We start from the raw sequence: 23,069 nt of genomic DNA, 5'->3' as shown, positions 1-23,069 counted from the left end.
AATTTTCGGCCCTTTTCCGGTTTTCCTGTCAGACAGACACCCTGAAGAAAGTTGATAAATTTTTAGTTACGATTGTAAGGTGATAGAATGTGTAATATTCATAGATAAAGAAGGCAAAGTAACGAATCTTTGCAGCAAATGCAAAAGTCACATCGCAAGGAGGGAAGAAACGATTAGACAGTCAGCCCCTGATTCCGAAATTATTTTATCTGTATTCTGTAATATGTGTTTTACCGTGAACAGAGAAGTTCCCACCATTCATGCCATCTGACAATGTGTCCACATGGAGATCAGCTAACGTTTTCGGTATGAAGTTCAGTTTCGGACGATTCGCCGCCTCGTCTTTCCTGTAATTAACAATTTTATCATTGCTTTTTTAAATTTTCAGTTCCAACAACTAAATTAACTACAAAAACAATTTTAAATGTGTAATTATTCACGCAAACAGAGGAATAATAAGGGAATACAATTTTTTAATAAACAGGGTGGTGATTCGGCCGACAAGTTTTTCAATTTGCATTGCAAAATAAATTAGTTTTTAAAAAATACTTAAATTTTTCACTACGAAATATCTTTTTGTTTTCAAAATATGGAATAGTTACATTTTAGTTGAAAAAATGAATTTTTTAACAAAAAAAGACAGATTTTCAAATAATAGTTAAATTTTCAACCAAAGTGATGAATTTTCAAATGAAATTATGAATCTCCAACTGGACTAGTTACATTTCAAATCAAAAAGATGAAAAATTCCACTAAAATTATGAATATTCCAGTGGAACACTTAAATTTTCAACCAAAAAGATGAATTCTTAAACAAGAAGATTAATTTTAAAATAAAAATATTAATTTTCTTTAGAAAAAAGAAAATTTTTCAACAAAATAGATAAATTTTTATCGAAATAGTTGAATTTCTAATTAAAGAAGACAATTTTTAATCTAAAAAGGAAATAGTAACATTTTTAGTGTAGAAAAGTAATTTTGAACCAAACATAAGAGTTTTCAAATAAAACAATTAATCTTTACATGAAATAGTTGAATTTTCAAACAAAAAAATTAATTTTTACTAAAAAAGATAAAATGTCAACCATAGCTTAAATAATTAAATTTAAGGTTAAAAAAATTAATTTTTAATCAAACGGATGAATTTTCAACTACGACTATGGAATTGTCAATTAAAATATGTTAAATTTTCAATTAAAAAAATTACTTTCAACAGAAAAAAAACTAACTTTCAAAAATATAGATACATTTTCAAATAATGTGATGTATTTTTACAAAAAATTGTAAATATTTAACTGTAATAGTTGAATTTTAAACCAGAAAGATGAATTTTTGCCTGAAATGATGAATGCTTACCTAGAATAATTGAATTTTTTACCAGAAACATTAAATTTCAAGAAAAAGTTTGTTTTTTACAAAAAAGACCAATTTTCAACTTAAAAAAATAATATTGCAACCAAAAATTGAATAATTACATTTTTAGTTAAAAAAAAGAATGTTCAACCAAAGAAATGAAGTTTAAACTAAGATTGTGGAATATTTAAGTGGAATAATAGTTAAATTCTGAGTTAATAAAAAGATAATTTTTTAACTAAAAACCATCGAAAGAAAAAACAAGGTTTCAAACAAACTTCTAATTTTTCAACTAAAGAAATGATTTTTTTAATTAAAACGATGAATCTTCAACCAACAAAAAATTAACTTTTAACAGAGGAGTTTAACTTTCAACCAAATGGTTTTATTTTTAAACTAAATGTTGCATTTTCATCTAAATTAATAAACATTTAAATGCAATACTTGAGTTTAGAACCGAAAAGTAGAATTTTTAATAATTTCAATTTAATTTCATAATTTAAATTAATAATTTCAAAGAATTAGTTGAATTTACAACTAAAAAGACAAATTTCCATCCAAATTGTTGAACTATGAACTTGAAGAGATTAATTTTCAATTAAAAATGGAACCGTTACATTTTCAGTCAAATCAATTAATTTTCGACCAAGAAAGATGATTTTTCAACCACATAATTTAATTTTCAAGAAAGAAAAATGAATATACGACCAAAACGTTGCATTTACAAACAAATAGTTGAAATTTTACGCAAAAGAGATGAATTTTTAATCAAACAGTTGAATTGTCAAGATTCAAAAACAAATTTAAAAAAAAAATGGTCTAATTTTCGAACAAAAAAGAATTAACTTCAACCAAAATAGTTGCATTTTTAACTAAAAAAGGTTTATTTTCAACCAAAGGTTTTAATAACAGGCAAGATGAATTTTTTATCTAAAACAGATGAATTTTCAATTTCATAACGTCCTATTTTCAACAAAGCAATGGAAGTTTCGAAGAAACAATATGACTTTTTAACCAAATAATTACATTATCAAGAAAAGAATTAAATTTTTTTTGAAATTGTTGAAGTTTTATCCACATAGTTAAATTTTTGACCTAACAAGATAAATTTTGAAACAAATTGTTATTTTTATTAATAAATAAAATGATTAATTACCAAACATTTACATTTATAAAAAAATAGTGCAGTTTTTAAACATAAAATTTAACTTTAAACCTAAAATTTGAATTTTTCAAACAAACAATTCAATTTTTAATAAAAGAATTAAATTTAAAGAAAAAATGATTGAATTTATAATTAAAACTTATTAATCCTCAACGAAAAATGTAATATTTCATATTTCAACACAAAGAAAATTTTAATTTTAAATCAGAAATAGTCGAATTTAATCAAAACATGAATTCTCAACCAAAGATATAGAAGTTGTTGTTTCAAACAATAAAGTTTTTAATTTCAAATAAAAAACAGTTAATTGCAAAAAAATACAAATTTTCTACGAAACAATAGAGTTTTTATCCCGAAAATATAAATTTTCCATTTAAAAAAGTTTATTTTCAAATAAATAGTTGAATCCTTAACCAAAACAGATTAATTTCCAATCACCCAGTTGCCTTTTCAAACTAAATTTTTTTTTAATTTAACGAAAAACAGTTGGAAAATTAATTCTCAACCAAAGCAATTTCAGCATAATAACTAAATTTTTAACTAAAAAGATAAATTTTTAACTAAAATAATAAATCTTTAAAAAATTAATTTTCAATAAAAGAGTTCAACATCCAACCAAATAGTTGGATTTTCAATTAAAAAGTCTATTTTAAGATTAGTTTTCTACCTAAAAAGACGAATGGTATCAAAATACACGAACTTTCAACTAAATAGTTGAATTTTCAACTAAAACAGATGAATTTTTAACCAAATAGTCGAATTTTGAACCAAAAACGACCTATTTTGAATAACAAAATGGAATAGTTAAATTTTCAACGAAAAAAATTAATTTTTAAGCAAAAATGAAACAAATTTTTAACAAAAAAGTTTATTTTCAACTAAATGAATTTTAAACGAAAAATATAATAGGGACTTTTCAATGAAAAAATTAACTTTTAGCGAAAAGCAGTTGAAAAATTAATTCCAAACCCCAAAAAAAATCAGCAAAAGAAAGAGATGAATTTTCAAACTAAAATTATAAATATTTTTAAAAAATTGAAATTTCACGAAAAGAGTTTAACATTCAACCAAAAATTGTTGAATTTCCAATAAAAAAGTTGAATTTTGAACCAAAAAGAAACATTTTCAACAAAAAATGGAATAGTTAAATTGTCAATTGAAAAAAAATTACTTTTGAATAAAAAATTTAACAAATTTTCAAGAAAATAGTTGCAGTATCAAGAAAATAATTAAATTTTCAAAAGAGAATTTCTTTGTAAAAGAGGGAAATAAGGGAAAGGGTGTGAAGTCTGTTATTTACAAATTGAAAAGCTTCAAAATAAAAATCCCTCTGAAATCAAATTGTAGATTAATAATCCATCCCAAACATTCTCTGAAGGATTTGATTTATCTTCAATTAAATTTGACGAGCACTTAAAACCAGTTTCCGAGTTGTACAGGATTATAGAACACTGAATTTAATACCCCTCGAGATTGAAGCCAGTAAAGTTAGATATTTCTCGAATTTAATGTTCAAGAGAAGAGATACGTACTTTTCCAGGAGCGTTTCCGTTAATACCCTCAGAATTTCGACGCACTGTTGGTGATATTCGAGAAGGCCTTCGCTGAATGTTGCTAATTGTGCCACTTGCTCGACCTATTTCAAATAAAATAAAAATTATTCGTATTATTTATTTATTCAGGGTGTCTAGCGATATTGGGAAGAAAATTTAATGTCTTTTCCAGGTTTTTCAGGTCAATAAATCAAGTTTTTCCAGGCTTCCTTTCTAATTAATTAAACAGTGAAATAACCGTTTTCTATTTGTAAAAAAAATAGCGATTGCAATATTTGCTGGCGAGCAATTTTAGTCTTGTTAAATTTCATTAAATAAATATGTAATAGAAGTTATTAAGAAATTATTGACTTTATAGAAATATTAAAAATAAAAATATTAAAATGTTATTTTAGAATTTGATAATAACAAATTCTGAGTAATGATTTATAAAATCTTTGAAATCTTTTGAAATATTTAAAACTTTGGAAACTTATAGAAGTTTTGTAGTCGGCTGACATCTTTGAAATCTGATGTATACGCCTTACTGAAATCTTTTTAATCATTGAATTGGTTTTTATATATTCTAAAGTCTTTTGAAATCTTTTGAAATCTTTCTGAAATCTTTTAAATATTTTGTGAAGCCTATGAAATCCTTGAAATCTTTTTAACTTTTTTTAAATATTTGAAATCTTTGTGAAATCTCTTGAAATCTTCAAAAGTTTAAACCTTTTTAAATTTTTTGAAATATTTAGAATCTTGGTAACCTGAAATATAAAGCCTTTGTGAGATTTTTACAATTTTTTAAACACTTTTGTAATTTTTTTAATCTTTATGAAATCTTTGAAATGTTTAAAATCTTTGTGAAATTCTTTGAAATTTTTTTTAAACTTTTTATAAAGTCTTTTAAAACCGTTTGAAATTTTTTGAATATTTTTAAATCTTTTTAAACGTATAGTCATTTTTTTAATTGTTTGAAATCTTTAAAATCTGACGTAGACGCCTACGTTAAATCTTTTGAGTCATTGAATTCTTTTTTATATATTCTTAAGTGTTTTTAATCTTTCAAAATCTATTAAAATCTTTTGAAATATTGTAAATCTGTCTGAAAGCTTTGTAAAGTATTTTCAAACCATTTAAAATCTTTTGAAATCTTTGAAATTTTTTAAAAATCTTTCTAAGTCGTTTGAAATCTGGTGTGCATGCCTTTCTGAAATCTTTGAAATCCTTTAAATCTTCTGAGGTTTTTTAGAATATTTTTAAATATTTGAAATCTTTCTAAAATCTTTGTGAAATCTTCACAAGTTCAAAGCTTTTGAAACGTTTTCAAATATTTATATCTTTTTGAAAACGTTTGAAATCTTTGAAAATATTTTTAAACCTTTTGAAATCGTTTAAAATCTTTAAAATCTGACTTATACGCTTTTGTGAAATCTTTGAAATCCTTGAAATCTTTTTAAAATCCTTTTAAACCTCTTGAAATATTTGAAATCTTTCTGAAATCTTTGTTAAGTATTTTGAAATCTTTTAAATCCTTTTAATATGTTTAAAATCTTTTAAACCTTAATTAAATTTTTGACAGCTTTGTAAAATATTTTGAAAGCTTAGAAATCTTTTGAAATATTTTAAAATATTTGACATCTTTGTGCAGTTTTTTGAAACCGTTTGAAATGTATTAAATATTTTAAGTTGTTTTGAAATCTTTTTAAATATTTTTAAAATATTTCAAATCTTTCTGAAATCTTTGAGAAATCTCTTGAAATCTTCAAAAGTTTAAACAATTTTAAATCTTTTGAAATATTTAGAATCTTTGCAACCTGATGTATAAAGCCTTTGTAAAATCTTTTGATTCTTTTTGAATTCGTTGAAGTCCTTAAAAATTCTGTGAGATCTTTAAAATTTTTTGAAAACTTTTGTACTTTTTTACCTTTCTGAAATCTTTAAAATGTTTGAAATCTTTTAAAACCTTTAAAACTTTTGTAAATCTTTTGAAATATCTGAAATTTTTTTCAAACTTTTTATGAAGTCTTTTAAAACCGTTTGAAATTTGTTAAATATTTTAGAATCTTTGTAAACTTATAGAAAATTTTTTTTTAATCGTTTGAAGTCTTTGAAATCTGAAGTACACGCCCTGGTGAAATCTTTTTAATCTTTCAAAATCTTTTGAAATCTTTTGAAATATTGTAAATCTTTCTGAAATCTTTGTGAAGTATTTAGAAATCGCTTGAAATCCTTTAAAACTTTTTAAAAATTTTCTAAATCGTTTAAAATGTTTTGAAATATTTAAAAACTGTTTGAAATCTTCTGAAGTCTTTTCAAATCGTTTAAAATGATAAAAATATTTCTAAAATATTTGCGAAGTATTTTGAAACCGTTTGAAAATTTTGAAAATATTTCTAAATCTTTTTAAATCGTTTAAGATCTTTAAAATCTGATGTACACGCTTTTGTGAAATCTTTGAAATCCTTGAAATCTTTTTAAAATCTTTTTAAACCTCTTAAAACATTTAAAATCTTTCTGAAATCTTTGTTAAGTATTTTTAAATCTTTAAAATCCTTGAAATCTTGTTCAAATCTTTGACATGGATGTAAAATCTTTTGAAAGCTCAGAAATCTTTTTAAATCTTTTGAAATATTTGAAATCTTTGTGAAGTTTTTTTAAATCGTTTGAAATACATTAAATATTTTGAGATCTTTGAATCTTTTTCATATCTTTTTAAATTGTTTGAAATACTTGAAATCTGACGTACACGCCTTTGTGAAAGCTTTTAAATATTTGTGAAATCTTTGAAATCCTTCAAATTTTTTGTAATCGTTTTGAATCTTTTGAAATCTTTGTTAAATTATTTGAAATATTTTGAAATTTGTCGAATCGTTGCAAAATCTTTGAAATCCTTGAAATCTTTGTGAAATCTTTAAAAGCTTTCTTAAATCTTTTTAATCTTTTTGAAATCCTCGTGAAGTTTTTTTAAACCATTTAAAATCTTTTCAATGTTTTGAAATCCTTATAACTTTTCTGAAATCTTTTTAAATCGTTTGAAATTTTTAAAATCTGATCTGCATGTCTTTGTTAAATGTTTTAACTACTGTAAAATCTATGAAATATTTGCAAGATCCTTGAAATCATTCTTAAATATTTGTAAATCTTCAAAAATCTTTTGAGATCCTTGAAATCATTTTGAAACCTTTCGGAATCGTTTGAAATCTTTCAAAATATTTGAAATCTGTTGTACTCGGTTTTGTGAAATGTTTTGTATTTTTGTAAAATATTTGAAATCCTTGAAATCTTCATGAAATCTTTAAACGCGTTGCAAAATCTTTTGAAAGTTTTAAAATCTTTCTGAAACCTTTTCGAAGTATTTTGAAACCGTTTGAAATCCTTGAAAGATTTTGAAATATTCTCAATCTTTTTGAGATATTTTTAAATCGTCTAAATCCTTTCAAATCTGAAGTACATGTCTTTGTTGAATCTTTTTCATCTTTGATAAATTTTTGTAATCATTGTGAAATGTTTGGTAATCTTCTAAAATCTTTTGAAACCTTTTTAAATCCTTGAAATCTTTATAAAATGTTTGAAAGCTTTGTAAAATATTTGAAAGCTTTATAAAATCTTTTGAAAGCATTGAAATCCTTCTGTAATCGATTCATATATCTAAATCATTTTAAAATATAGAAATCTGGTGTACACTAAAAAGTGGAGCAATCAACCGCTCAAAAATTCTAACCCCAAGAGAGTAAATTACTATCCACATTTTCAACTAATAATTTTTATAATTCACAAGTTGAATATCACAAAAATTATATATTTAATCATTATTCAATACATTTTAAATATGAAAATACTAAAAGATTAAAGGAAATAGCAAAAGACTAAAATATTTAAGCTACTCTTCGTATTTCAAGAAAATAAATGATTGATAAGCAAAGAATAAAAAAAAATCAAATTGAAGGTGCTCATACAAAATTCAAGGAGATTTCCATGTTGTCCGGGTCGCTAGACACCCAGATTTATGACTTCATGTTTGTGGATGTAAAATGTGTTACTCACTGAACTTACATCGTTCTCTAGTAAGTTAAACATGCCCATCTGGGCAAGATGAAGACTTTCGGCGAATTTCTCTTCAGCCATGCGAATCTCATCGTCTGAAACGTGAGAACCTGTACGCAAATTTTGCGTCATAGGGAAATTAAAAGGTTGCACTACGGGTTGCATTCTCTGAAAATAAACTTAATATAATCTAAAACTAACTTATTGTTTAAATATTTATTGTACATTAATAATTATAAATTTAAAAATACGATTTGTTGTAATTGTGTGGTTCTGTGATTGATTTTCTTAAATTTAAATAGTAAAAATAGTAATTAGACTCGAAAGTTTGGGTAAATTGATTATACCAAGGATCACAGCGGTTTTCAATTTTATTTCAATTTCAATTTTAGGTAAAAAAATATGGATTTTTCCAACAAACATTTTTTTTTAATTTTTGTTATAAGTAGATAGATTCTGATTTCTTATTATAGCCAATTATTTCTAATTTATTATTTTTGGTAAAAAGCCTTCAATTGTACAAAATATTTTTCTAAGTAGCTGGAAAAAAATAATTTGAAGAACAAAAAAATTACTGTTTGAAAAACCTTCTTTTCGGTTTTTGTATCCTTAAATTTGTAACTTGTTTTCTCATGTATTTTTAATTTTTATCGATTGAAATTTCTCAGTTCTTCAAAACAAATTTTACTGTCAGGTTGAAAGTTCAAATACTAGGTTTAATATTTAATTAAAAATTCATTTTTTGGTTTAGGATGCATCATTTTTGTTGAAAATGTATCTCTTTGGTTAAAAATTCATTCTTTAAACTGAAAATTTAACCATTCCATTTTCTGTTTGAAGATTTATCAATTTTTGTAGGAATTTACTTGTTTATTATTATTAAAAATGCAACTGTTCGATTGCGATAGTTTAACTTTTTGGGTTAAGACTTCGACTATTTTGTTCAAAATTCGTCTTGTTTGTTTAAATTCAACTGATTTTTATTTAAAATTAAAATCTAATTCTATTAAAAGTAGAAATACTCGGTTTAATGTTAAACTAATTGGATAAAATTAATTTTTTGGTAAAAGATTTGTTATTTTATTCGAAAATTCGTCTTTTTGACTATTTTGTGTGAAATTCGTTTTTTATATATATATATATATATATATTTCTTTTTCGCGAGATTTCGTCCTTTTTACTGAAAATGAAACTGATTAAATGTTGATTTTCTTGGCAGAATGGAACTATTTTGTTAAAAATTGAACTATTTTGATTGAATTCAACTGATTTTTATTTGAAATTAAAATATTTATTTTTTTTAATTCAACTACTAGACTGAAAATTTAATTTTTTTAGTGTTTATTCAACAACAGTTGAATTCAAACAATGAAGACAAATTTTTAATAAAATAGTTGAATTTTCAACAAAAAAATCATCTGAACACCTGTGATTTTAAACAACAAAACAAGGAAATTTAAACGAAAAATAACAAATTTTCAAACCAAAAATGAAATAGCTAACCTTTCAATTGAAACAATTAATTTTGAAACAAAACGCAGTTTCGACTAAATCGTTCAATTTTCAACTAAAACGATGTATCATTAAATCATTTCAGTTAAAAATTTATCTCTGTTTGAACGTTGAACTATTTCGATAAAAAGTCTTTTCTTATTTCAATAAATTTATTTATTTTAATTGAAAATTTAGCTATTTCGTTTCAATCTTTCTTGATCAAAAATGAAACTCCTTGGTTGAAAATTAAACCTTTTTGGTCAGAATTAAAAAACTTTGTTCTAAATTAATATTTTTTTGTTGCATTTAACTATGTTTTATTTAAAATTAAAATCTTTATTAGTTGAAAATTCACTATTTTTTTTTTGCTTGAGGATGTATTGTTTTAACTGAAAATTTAAGTATTCCAGTTTTGGTTTGAAATTTTCTCATTTTTTGTACAACTTTCATCTTTTTTCTTTAAGAATGTAACTTCACCATTTATATTTCATCTTTTTCATTGAGAATTTAACAATTTTCTTTAAAATTCTTCTTTTGGGGTGGAAAATTCAACTACTTTTTTTTAAATTAATTTTTTTCGTCAATGATTATTCATTTTAGTTAAAAATCCATAGGACTGGTTGCAAATTTAACCATTGTGTCGAAATTTTATTTTTGAATTCAACTATGTTTGATTTAAAATTCAAATATTACATGCTTAAAATATCAACTAGTGGGTTGAAAGTTGAAGTACTTTATTCCAAATTATTCTCTTTCTTGAAAACTTATAATTTTTGTTGAAAATTCATCTATTCGGTTAATTAATTTTTGATTAATTATTTTAATCCGTTTATAGAGATTAAAAAAAAATCAAAACTTTGTAAAAAAAATAGAGGAAAAAGGGTGAAATTGAGTAAAAAAAAGTACTGTGATCCCTGTTATATAATATTTAAACATTTTGCTGACTTTGTTCAGCCTCGAAAATTTTATCGAAAAACTCACGTGTCCCCAAATTATATAAAATATTATATATATTATAAGAAATTATATTAGCAAATTAAACAAAAAAAGATGTTTTTTTAATAATATTTTCTGATAGAAGAAAGAAAATTATATAAATATTTTCTAAACAAAAATTCGAGAAATTATCATAAAAGTCATGATTTCTTTAGATCTCTAACAAATAAAGATTTTTATTTTGGTTTCGCCCAGCCTTAGGATATTAATCAATCAATTTTAAATTTTGCACAAATCAAGCTTGTAAAATTGATAATATAATTTATCAATTTCAATAGTTTGCCAATTGTTTAACAAAAATTTAATCAAAACTAATAAATATGTATTGAAAAATATAAATAATCTTTATGTAATAATTTTATATAGAGTTTTTGTATTCTGTGTCAATATTCTGAAAAAATAAATATATTATAAAATAAAAAATAAAGTTCACATGAAGTAAATACATGCACTAAATAAGCGACTAGCAATAGATAAGACTCGTTTTCTAAGTGAGTTTTCCACAAGCGTTCGTGCAAAATTGAATACTGATGACAATACCTGCAGGAATATTTTAATATATTAATTAATTAATATTAATTAAATGTATAATTTCCAGGTTCGCATTTTTGCAAAAAAAAATCAAGTATCACAGCAATAACGGCAGAATTTTAACAAGGAGCTGGATTAATAGGGCCCTTTTTTAGACACACTGATTTTTTAATTTTAACATAATTTTTTTTAACTTTAAATTCCTTTAAATTTGTTGAGTTCCTTGAATCTTTTGTATTCTTTTACGGGCTTTTGAATGGATTGAAATTATTTTTAATTATTCCGAATTCTTAAAAATTCTTTTTCACTGGCTTGAAATCTTCGCTATTTCTCTGAATTTCCTGAATTCGTGCGATTCAAGAACTCAAAAATAATTCCAAGATTTCACTAGGGATTTGAAAAAAATTCAATGAATTTACAAGAATTCAGAGGAAATTAAAAGAATGCAGGCCTCGAACTCACTTCAGAAATAAAACATAGTGTAAATAGTGTGGCAAAACTTAAAAATAATGTCAAAATAGTGTACAGTCCTATTTTTTATAGCAGGCTTCATGGTCTTTTCCCTATTCTCTTTTTCTCGTTTTCCACTTAAATGCGAACTGAATTAATAGAAGCCAATACAATTTTTTAAACTATTATTAGTTAAGATTTCATTATTTTCAGCTGAAAAGTCTACTATTTTGGAGAAAACAGATCATTCGGCTTGAAAAATCAACCATCTGATTGCCATTTTCCTTTCGCGACTAAAAAATTTTGTTTATTGAAAATTCAACTAATTTGAAGAAAATCTTAATGTTTTGTAGAAAATTCGAATGTTTTGTTAAAAATTCGACTGTTTAGTAAAGAATATTTAGGAATAAAAAAATATAAATCAAAAATGAATCAAACAAAATTAATTTATTCAAACATGAATAAATAAATATTGAATTAATTGTATTTATTGAAAATATGATTTTCCTATGAAATTCATTTCATCTACTTTCATTTAAATTTAGAAAGAAATTTATAAATTTAAATTGGACTAACATCACGTCCATTGGTATAAATATTCAGTTGAAAATTCATCTAATTTATTGAAAATTAGTTGTTTTTTTTTTGTAGAAAATTCAACTGTTTTGTTGAAAATTCGTATTTTTAGCACGAAAATTCAACAATTTGGTGAAAAATTTAATTATATAATTGAAAATTCTTATTTTTGGTAGAAAATCAGATTGAAAATTAATCTGGTTTAGATAAAGACTTAAGTAAAATATTTCTCCGTTGAAAATTTCGCGTTTTGAATGAAAATTTAACTTTTTTCTTGAAAATTCAACTGAATGGTTGAAAATTTTTTTTTCATAAAGCTTTATATTTTCGGATTCAAGATTTGAATGGTTTGTAGAAAATTCGTCTTTTTGGCTTGAGAATTGAACAATTTTGTAGAAAATGGAACTTGAATTATTTGGCACAAAAATCAACTGTTATGTAGGAAAACCATTTTTTTAAATTGAAAATTAATTATCTTAAATGGAAATTTATCTGCTTAATTTTAGGTTACAAAGGATCTTTTTGATTTTAAAAATTCGATTGCTTAGTAAAAATTATTTAGGAATAAAAAAATGTAAAACAAAAATGAACCAAACAAAATTAATTTATTCAAACATAAATAAATAAATGTTGAACTAATTTTATTTAATTTTATTTATTGAAAATATGATTTTCCTATGAAATTCATTTCACCTAATTTCATTTAAATTTAGAAATAAATTTATAAATTTAAATTGGACTAACATCACGTTTATTGTTAAAATATTCTGTTGAAAATTTATGTAATTTATTGAAAATTAGTTGTTTTTTTTTTAGAAAATTCAACTATTTTGTTGAAAATTTTTATTTTTAGCTCGAAAATTCAACAATTTTGTGAAAAATTTAAATATATAATTGATAATTCTTATTTTTTGGTAGAAAAACGGATTGAAAATTAATTTGTTTTAGATGAAGATTTAAGTAAGACATTTCTCCGTTGAAAATTTATCGCTTTGAATGAAAATTTAACTCTTTTCTTGAAAATTCAACTGAATAGTTGAAAATCATTTTTTTTCATAAAAATTCGTATTTTCGGGTTCAAAATTTGACTGTTTTCTAGAAAATTCGTCTTTTTGGCTTGGGAATTGAGCAATTTTGTAGAGAATGAAAATTGAATTATTTGGCACAAAATTACACTGTTATGTAGGAAAACTATTTTTTATTGAAAATTAATTCTCTTAAATGGAATTTTATCTGCTTAATTTTAGGCTAAAGAGGATCTTTTTGATTTTAAAAATTCTACTGTTTAGTAAACAAATATTTAAGAATAAAAATAATATAAAACAAACATGAATCAAACAAAATTAATTTATTCAAACATAAATAAATATTGAACTAATTGTATTTATTGAAAATATGATTTTCCTATGAAATTCATTTCATCTAATTTCATTTAAATTTAGAAAAAAATTTATAAATTAAAATTGGACTAACATCACGTCCATTGTTATAAATATTCAGTTGAAAATTTACGCAATTTGTTTAAAATTAGTCTGTTTGATAGAAAAATAAGCTGCTTGGTTGAAAATTCATCAATTGGATAGAAAATTTGGTTCTTTCTTTTGAAAGAAAATTCTTTCTTGGTTAAGATTCAACTATTTTGATGAAGACTCGTATTTTTGGCTTGAAAATTCAACAATTTGATTAAAATCTTCTTTTCTTTTTTTACTAAAAAACTTATTTTTCATTGAAAATTCAACTGCTTTGCTAAAAATTCATCTTTTTGGTTTAAAAATGCGTATCTTTGTGTTGAAATTTCACTTTTTTGGTTAAAAAGGCAAATTTTTAGTAGAAAATTCGTATTCTGTGCTTGAAATTCATCAATTTCGTAGAAAATTTAATTATTTGGTTACAGATGTTCAAATTTCGTTGAAAATTAATTTTTTTTATGAAATTGAATCGTCTTGGTTAAAAATTCATGTATTTTGTTGAGAATTCATCTTTTATGTTAGAAAATTAATCTTCTGTGATGAAAAGTCATCTTTCTCTTTAAAATTTATATTCTCGGGTTATTGTTTTCATATAAAATTCATTTAATTTAATTTAATTTAAATTTGTTGCTTAAAAATTGTATTATTTGGTTCACAATTGATTCTTTTATTGACTTTTTTTCTAAAAATTCAACTACTTTATAAAACATTCATCTATTTGATTACAAAATTTAACTGTCTGTTTATAAATTAATCTTTTTCGGTTAAAACATTAACTTTTATGTCGAAAATTCAACTGTTGTAAAAAATTCTAATTATTGGCTTGGAAGTTCAATAATTTGGTGCAAAATTTAAATATTTAGTTGAAAATTTGTGTACTTTGTTGAAAATTAGTATTTTTTGGTAGTAAATCAACTTTTTTGGTAAAGAAAGTCAATTGTTTGGTTCGAAAATTGATATTTTTTTAGTTGAATGTTGATCTTTGCTGGTATAAAATTAATCCTCTGTTTTCAAAGTTCACCTTTTTCGTTGAAAATTTAACTATTCGGTTGAAAACTACCTTCTTTTAAAGTCATATTTTTCGGTTTGAAAATGAAACTCTATGGTTCAAAATTATTCTTTTTTGGTTTAGGATTCAGCTATTTTGTTATAAATTCTCTCTTTTTGGTTCAATTAAACTGTTTTTACTTTAGAATTAAAATCATTTGTTTGTTTAAGTATCAACTATTACATTTTTTCTTGAGAAATCAGATTTTTTCGTTGAAAATTCAACTACTGGTAGAAATTTGAACTAGTTAATTAATTATTAATAATCAGTCATTAATAAATTGTGCAAAAATAGTGTCATTAGTGTCATTTTTTTCAAAATAGTAGAGAAAAATAGTGTCATAGCTTTAAAAAAATTGTGAATAGTGTGGTGAATTCGAGGACTGAAATTTCAAGAAAGATAAAAGAATTTGAAAAAGTTTAAAACATTCAAATTATTTTGCTTTAAATGAACTTTTTGGAATTATTTTTTAATTGCAATTAAAATTATTTCCAAATATAATCAATTTATAATATTAAAAAAAATTAAATTACTGAAATCCTAATATCCTTTAAAATGTGATTGTGCATAGTGTGGTGAATTCGATGCCTGAAATTTCAAGAACGATAAAAGAATTTAAAAGAATTGGAAAAAGTTTCAAACATTTAAATAATTTTGCTTAAAATTAACGTTTTGGAATTATTTTTGATTTGCAATTAAATTTAGTTCCACAATATAATCAATTTATAATATTAAAAAAAAATTAAATTAATGAAATCCTAATATCCTTTAAAATGTGATTGTGAATAATGTGGTGAATTCGAGGCCTGAAATTTCAAGAAAGATAAAAGAATTTGAAAAAGTTTAAAACATTCAAATTATTTTGCTTAAAATTAACTTTTTGGCATTTTTTTATTTGCAATTTAAATTATTTCCAAAATATAATAAATTTATAATATTAGAAAAAAAAAAATTACTAAAATCCTAATATCCTTTAAAATGTGATGTGGGCTCAAAAAGGGCCTTAGAGCCCCACTCCCTTAAAATGTATAATTCATTGAAAAAAAATATTGAGGTGAAAAAGTGCCTAAAAATAAAGCCCGTGGTGATTTCCACGTACCAACATGAGTCGAAGGACTTGCCCTTGCTGGGCTTCCGCAATGTGGACTCGATGACATCTTTCCTGCGGCTAATATTCGAACCAAAATGCAGCGAACAAAAGAAAAAGCAAGTCAATCTATTTTTATATAGAAACTTGGAATCAAGGATCTGTCAAAAGACACTGATCCAAAAGGAAAAATGTGTGCACAGAACCTTTGAAAATTCGAAACTAGGAAGAAGACTAACAATAAGTTTTTTTTCCATTTCTTTCATTCACATGCAAAACATCCCGTGCTTTCAGATTAACTACTTTTTTTTCTTTTCTACCATTCCCAAATGAAGGAAATTTCATCATTTTGATGATTATAGTTTTCTTTACTCAGAGGCTTCCAAAAAGAAATCGTGAACGTAAAACAATAATTTTTTTATTCTTACTTCCTAAAGAAAAGTTGTTAGAACAAGGTGGCAGCAGTTCATTTTTTTTAAATTCCATTTTTAAACCATTCACAATTTGAAATTTAAAAAAAAAAAAAAAATTAAAAATGACTTAATTTTTATCAATATCTGACTGTTTATTTAAAATGTGTAATTATATTTAAATATTAAAAACTAAATTTTTAACGTTACATTTCAATTGTTCTATTAAAAAAAATTAATTTGTAAGTAAAATTGTTGAACTTCGATGTATAAATAAAAATTGAACACATATTATTCTTTAAACAAATTCAAGAAAGTTGAAGGAATATTTAAAAATTATGAAAAAATTCAAATTCAATTTAAAATTTGAAATGATTTGAAATAATTTAAACAAAGTGTGTACGTGTACCGCCAAAATATCGATTTTGGCAGACTTCGAACAAAAAATTTTTTAACATTTTTAAGAGTTTGGAATAGCTTCAGAAGACTAAAAAACATTTCCTATGAAAATTAATAATGATTTTTATTTTGAAAAGATAATTTTGAGTTATTATTCAAAAAGATTTAGAAAGATTTACAAAATTATCAAAAACGAATGTGGAAGATTTTAAGGAAATTTGATTCATTTGGCAGAATGTGAAAAGAACTTTAGAAAAAACTGGATTCATTTTAAAGGATGTTTAGAAGTTTTGAAATAATTCCAAAAATAATTTAAAAATTGAAGAAAAAAAATGTAAACAACATGCAGATGTTTTTAGATTTTCAAATAAAATTTAGAAGCATTTTAAGGATTTTTTAACCATTTAAAATATAAATAATTTAACTTTTAATTTTAAAAAATGTAATCGTTGAATTTTTAATGTTTCTGGCTTAAAACTGCTTTAAATGGTATAATTTTGAAATTTTTTAATTCATTGATTGATTCTTCAATTGATGCTTTAGAGCACTGAAAATGATAACGTGGAATTATATATTTATAACTGAATCTGAATCTTTGGACTCTACAATTCATAAAAGATAAAAAATTTATTTTTCAGTTTAACTGCATTAAATTAAAAATTATTCAGTACAAAATTGTTAGTAGCTTTTATTTTATATGTGTAAATTACATTAAAAGTTTGAAATTCAAGAGTTCCACTTTGAGTCCTTTCATTTGCAGTTCAGTTTTTATTCATTGAAATGGCAAAATGTTAGCTTTAAAGTTCGACTTTTTAAATTTCATTGACCGTGAATAATATTTGCGAACCGGAAAATGATCGGATTTTTTTTTTAAATTAAAACGGCCACCCTAAAAAGTCTATTATTCGTATTCTTCGCATAATCTGGATAAAATTTGTCGCTACATACATTAATTCAAGTTTATTTAAATCTAAATTCATTGAAACTTACATGAAATAGTTCAATAATATTTTTTTTTAACCAATTTGCAAAATTGTGTTTTTTCACTGTATAATATGGAAATTATATCTAAAACTATTTGTTTTTAGTATTAAATCATTCTTTTATACTTCATAAAAATATCTTAAAAACTCTTTTATGCCAAAGTTAATGCACAACTTTAAAATTGTACCCACGCTTTCTAGTTCCTGTTTTAGGCACCAGGTGGCGAAATGGTATACCACCATTCCCAATAGCACATTTAAAGGAATTTAGGGGAAAATGAGAAGAATTCCTTTAAATGAATAAAAATTCAAGCTGACTTTGAAAAAATTGAGGTGGATTGAAAACAATTTAAAAATATGCTAAAATTCAATGGATTCAATAAGCTTAAAATAACTTTATAAAAATTCAAGAGAATTCAAAAAAATTTGCTCAAATGTCTACAAATCCAAGGTAAGATTAAAAAAACTTTAGGATGAATTAAACAGAAATTTAAAAAAATTAATTGCATTAATTAGAATTGATGGAATGTCGAAGAATGAAAAAAAAATCAAGAGAATTTCCAAGAATTCCAAAGAATTTGAAAGATCATAAAATAAATTAATTTTTATTTACTAAAAATTTATTTAATCAGGTAGAATTCCAAATGAATTCAAATGAAATGCAAAAATTATTTGAAAATTTCTTCAAGTCTTTAAAATCATACAAAATTCCTTAATGATTCTTAATAAATTATTTGAAATCTATTGAAATATTAAATTATAAAGTCCCTTGGAATATCTTAAAATATCTAAAAACTTTCTAGGTCCTTCAAAATTATTTCATATTTTACGAGATTTTAGGAAATTCTTTACAACTGTATGAAATTTGTTTAAAATTGAATAACGTAAAGTATTTCAAATCCTTTAAAATCTCTTGAAGTGATTTAAATGCCATTAAATTACTGAAATCAATTGAAAATTCCTTAGAATCTTTTAAAATACCCTAACATATTCAAAAATTTATAAAATATTTTGAAATCCCTTGTAATTTTTTAGAGCGCTTAAAAATGCCTTGGAATTTTTAAAAATACCTTAAATTTTTTCAAATCCCTTTACATAATTTAAATTAAGTTAAAATTACCTTTAATACTTTAAAATAACCTAAAGTCTTAAAATCTGTGGCAATACCCTTAAACATTTGAAAATCCTTGAATATCCCTTAAAACTTTTATAATTTTTTGAAAATACCTTGGGATTTTTTAAAATATCCTACAACATTTCGAATCATTAAAAATTTTATTTAATTACTGAAATCAATTAAAAATGTCGTGGAATCTTTAAAAATACCCTAACATATTTCAAATTTTTTTAAATCCACTTAAATTAGAAGAATATTTTTAAAATTTCTTGAAATCTTTTTAGATACACTAAGAATATTTAAATCCTTTGAAATTTTTTAAAAACCTTTGACATTATTAAAATCAGTTGAAATATATTAAAATTTTTGAATATCTTTCAAATCTTCGTCTTTGATATATTTGAAGATCTTTTAAATCCTATGAAATTCTTCTAAATGAATTCTTTAAAATTGATTAAAATGTTATAAACAAAATTTTATGTAAATAATTTGAGAGCTTATGAAAACCTTTAAAATCAATAAAATCCTCGGGAATACTATAAAATCCATTGGAATTTTTTGAAATACCCTAAAATATTTCAAATACTTTGGAATATTTTTTTATTCCTTAAAATCATTTTCAATCCCTTAAAACAATTTTTAACTTCATTTAAATCTTTTGAATACCTTGATAATTTGGAATTTTCAAAAATACATAAAAAATACGTTTTAAAAATTCTTTGGAAAATGTTTAAATATTCTAAAACCTTATAAGTCCTATAAATTGCGGAAATCATTTAAAATTTCCTTTGCATCTTTTAAAATATCCTAAAGTAATTCAAAATCTTCACAATCTTTTGAAATCCCTCGTCATTTTCTTAAGCACTTGAGAGTTTCTTAGAATATTTTTAAATGCCCTAAAAAATGTCATATCCTTTGAAATTTTTTTAATTCCTTAAAATTATTAAAATCTACTGAAAATACCTTTAAATATTTAAAAATATATTAAATCTTATAAAATCTCTCAATTTTCGTAAATAAATTCTCTGAAATTAATTATAACGTAAGTTAAAAAATTATTCAAAATACTTTGAAAGCTTTTCAAAAATCTTAAAATCATTGAAATCCTTTCGCAAGATTATAAAATCCTTGGAATATTTTAAAATATCCTAAAACCTTAGATAAAAAGTAGTCCTAGAAAATTGTTTTAATTCCCATGAAAATTTTTTAATTTCCTTAAAATCATTTAAATATCTGGAAATTCTTTGAAATATTTTCAAGTCTTTAGAAAATGGCTTGGAATCTTTGAAAATGCCATAAAATATTTAAAATCTTTTTAAATCCCTTAAACTCTGAATTAAAAATATATTATTTATAAATCATGAACATTTTTATTTACAAAATAAAATCATCGAAATAAATGATATATCAATTTCAATTCTTATTAAGACTTTTGAATTGAAACAATTACAATCTGGAAATTCTCACATTTTGAACGGATTGAGAATTGTTTGGTCAAATTAATTATTTACAGTTGATAAAAGACATCTGTTTTTTTTAAATCTTTGATTTTAAAAACTTTTGATTTTTAATTTTTTAAACCTTTAAAACTGCATTTTAAAATTCTTTAAAACAAAATATATGCTTTTCAAAATTAAAAATATAAAATGGAACATTTTTAAAGTAAACGATTTTCGAAGTAAGCATTCTAAACTGCATGATATAATAATGAAAAAAATGGCAATTTAAAAAATTACTTCAAAAACGGTTGAAATCAAAGTTGGACAACATTTTTATTCTAAAAATTTTGTAAAATTCCCTTTCATAAAATAAATTCACTTTCATTTCCCGATTTTCCCCGGTCTCATAAAATTCTCGGCCATTTCCATCATTTGAAACCCCTTTAAACTTTCTAAGGCTCTCGAAAATTTCTTGGAAATTTTCAAAATACCATAAAATCTTCTAAACAATTTGAAATACCTTCAAATTTTGGGAATCTTTTGAAAATGCCTTAGAATCTTTTAAAATACTCTAACATATTTCGAAATAATTCAAAAATAGGTATACACCTGAATTCAAGAGTAGATAACCCATTTGTTTATTTAAAAATTCAACGAAAAGTGACTAAAACGATCTGTTCATTCTAAAAAGTGAGTATAGTGACTTTATATTTAAAAAGTTACGAAAAATGACTGTTGGTTAACCCTGATAATTTTCTGAATTTGGAAATTTTTTGTTTAAATCTCTGACTTTTCCTCGTCCAACAAAATTTTCTGAATTTTCCCTGATTTTCAGGGTTTCCCTGACCTGCAGACACCCTGAGTTAGAGACTAAAGCCTGAAGAAAAATGGATTTTCCTCAAGAATGAAATGTAGGTCAAACCTACTTATCATTTCCATTGGATGCATTTCAATTTGGAAGCCTCCAAATGACTAAAAATAATGTCATATTTAGCCTATCGATTTCCTCACCCAAAACCCGAATCACATCTTTACCTTTCGCTTGGCGCCTCCTTTTGCAGTCGAAATCCAGCCTACGTCCTTGGAGTTTCTTCCGATGATGCTGCAAAAATCAAGTATTAAGGGGAGGTACTTAAATTACGTACCTGCCTCTTATTGTACGTAATTTTTAGTTTTCAAAACTGTTTTGCTAGTTCATTCTCAAAATTCTCTGATTTTTTCTTGACTAATTTTTCATTTTCCTTCATCATTAATATTCAAATACCAGCATTTTAATTGTGTAATATTTTTAACAAAGAATCTTTTCTAAATGGAATAAAACGGTAGTTCAGATACGAATTTTCGAATTCAATCATTTACTTTAAACAAAAAATGTATAGTCTACTACAATAAATGGCTCTTTAAAAAAGACTGGAATTTTCAGTGAAATAATATTTATCAAATTTATAAAAAAAGTAATTTTAAAACCAAAAAGACGAATTTTCAACAAGAAAAGATTTTTCACTTAAGAAAGGAATAAAATTTTATCTAAATTATTGAACCTTCAAGCAAAGGACGCATTTTCTCTGCAAAAATTGAATTTTAAATAAAAAATATGACTTTTCAGCAAAAAATTAATTAATCACGACACTGATGCATTTTTACTGAACAAAAATGAAACCGAAAAAGGAGAATTTTTAAATAAAAAGATCAATCTTTAAAAATAGAAAAGTTACATTTACAGTTAAAGAATTAATTTTAAACAAAACTAAGTTTTTTCCACTAAATAGTTTCATTTTCAACCAAAGACATAATCCTTCAATATATATAAAATATTATAAAAGATTAATTTTCAAAAAATAGTTAAACTTTCAACCAAAGAGATGATTTTTTTTACAAGAGATTAAAATATTGAAAAAAACAATGAGTTCTTAACAAAGCGATTTAATCAAATCTTTCAACAACAAAAAAAACAGTTGAATACTCAAGCAAAGAAGAATAATTTTCAACCAAAAAATTTTTTTTTAATTTAAAAAAACTGAATTTCTACTAGAACAGATTATTTTTTAAATCAAAAAGATAAATTTTCAAAAAAAGATTTGAATTTTCTGTTAAAAATGATTTCACTGACTTTTCACAATCAAAATATTAATTTTAAACAAGGAATATGTAACTACGAGAAAAATTGAATTTTCGATCCAAAAAGACGAATTTTAAACCAAAAATGATGACTTTTAAACAGAATTATTGAATTGTCTGCCAAATAGTTACATTTTTATCCAAGAAAGATTAAATTTTTATGAAAAAAGAAGATTTCTTAATAAAAGAACAACAAATTTTTTTGTTAAAGTTGAACTTTCATCCAGCAAAGACTTCAGTACATTTTTCAACACCAAAATGTAAATTTTAAACAAGAAGTAAATTTTCTACGAAATAATAGTTAAATTTTCAACACAACAGCAGAATTTTCAACAAAAAAATATCACTTTTGTACCTTGGATAAAAATGCAACTATTTGGTAGAGAATTCAAGATTTTCATCTTTCTGGGATAAAAGTGTAACTGTTTAGCCAAAAATTCAACAATTTGGTTCAAAAGTGATATATATATATATATATTAGCGGGTGCTAATCTGAAAAATTGCACCCGTTTCCAGCGAAATCGCGGTAAAATTTCAGCCATAACCACGTCTCACAACCGTGAGATAGATGGTTACAGTCTGTAAAGGAATCAATACGACGATCCAGCAAAAGCCTCGTGGACCCTAAGAACACGAAGCGACCCAAGGACAACCGCCTTCTGCATTTTTCCCGCAAGTGTTCTAGCATATTGTTGACACGCAGGGATGCTTTTTAGGCTATTAGCAATACAGTACTCTTAGTGCCGCATTGTACCTTTGAATGTAGGTCGTTTCCGCGTGTGTTGGACAACTAGATCGTATGTGAGCTAAATGCTCGGGGTGTGCATGGCACGCCCTGCAGCTATCATCGGGAAT

General features: G+C 23.8%; 1 protein-coding gene across 7 annotated transcripts in view; it reads right to left on the bottom strand.

The window, feature by feature from the left end:
- Positions 1-23,069, bottom strand: part of LOC117181631 (endophilin-A) — a 144,724-nt gene that overhangs the window by 20,773 nt on the left and 100,882 nt on the right. For 2 of the 7 annotated variants that reach the window (XM_033374510.1, XM_033374514.1), the window contains exons 6-10: positions 21,132-21,198; positions 15,761-15,829; positions 8,098-8,207; positions 4,051-4,154; positions 235-347 (exon numbers count right to left, since the gene is read on the bottom strand). In XM_033374510.1, coding sequence (XP_033230401.1) covers positions 235-347; positions 4,051-4,154; positions 8,098-8,207; positions 15,761-15,829; positions 21,132-21,198 — 463 coding nt within the window. The remainder of the gene's footprint in view (positions 1-234; positions 348-4,050; positions 4,155-8,097; positions 8,208-15,760; positions 15,830-21,131; positions 21,199-23,069) is intronic. The other 5 variants (XM_033374511.1, XM_033374515.1, XM_033374513.1 and 2 more) reach the window with 3 other exon arrangements.

Source organism: Belonocnema kinseyi, chromosome 10 (genome assembly GCF_010883055.1).
Source record: "Belonocnema kinseyi isolate 2016_QV_RU_SX_M_011 chromosome 10, B_treatae_v1, whole genome shotgun sequence".
Taxonomy (NCBI): domain Eukaryota; kingdom Metazoa; phylum Arthropoda; class Insecta; order Hymenoptera; family Cynipidae; genus Belonocnema; species Belonocnema kinseyi.
Note: the sequence above shows the minus strand (reverse complement) of the source record. Positions and strands in the feature narration are given on the sequence as shown.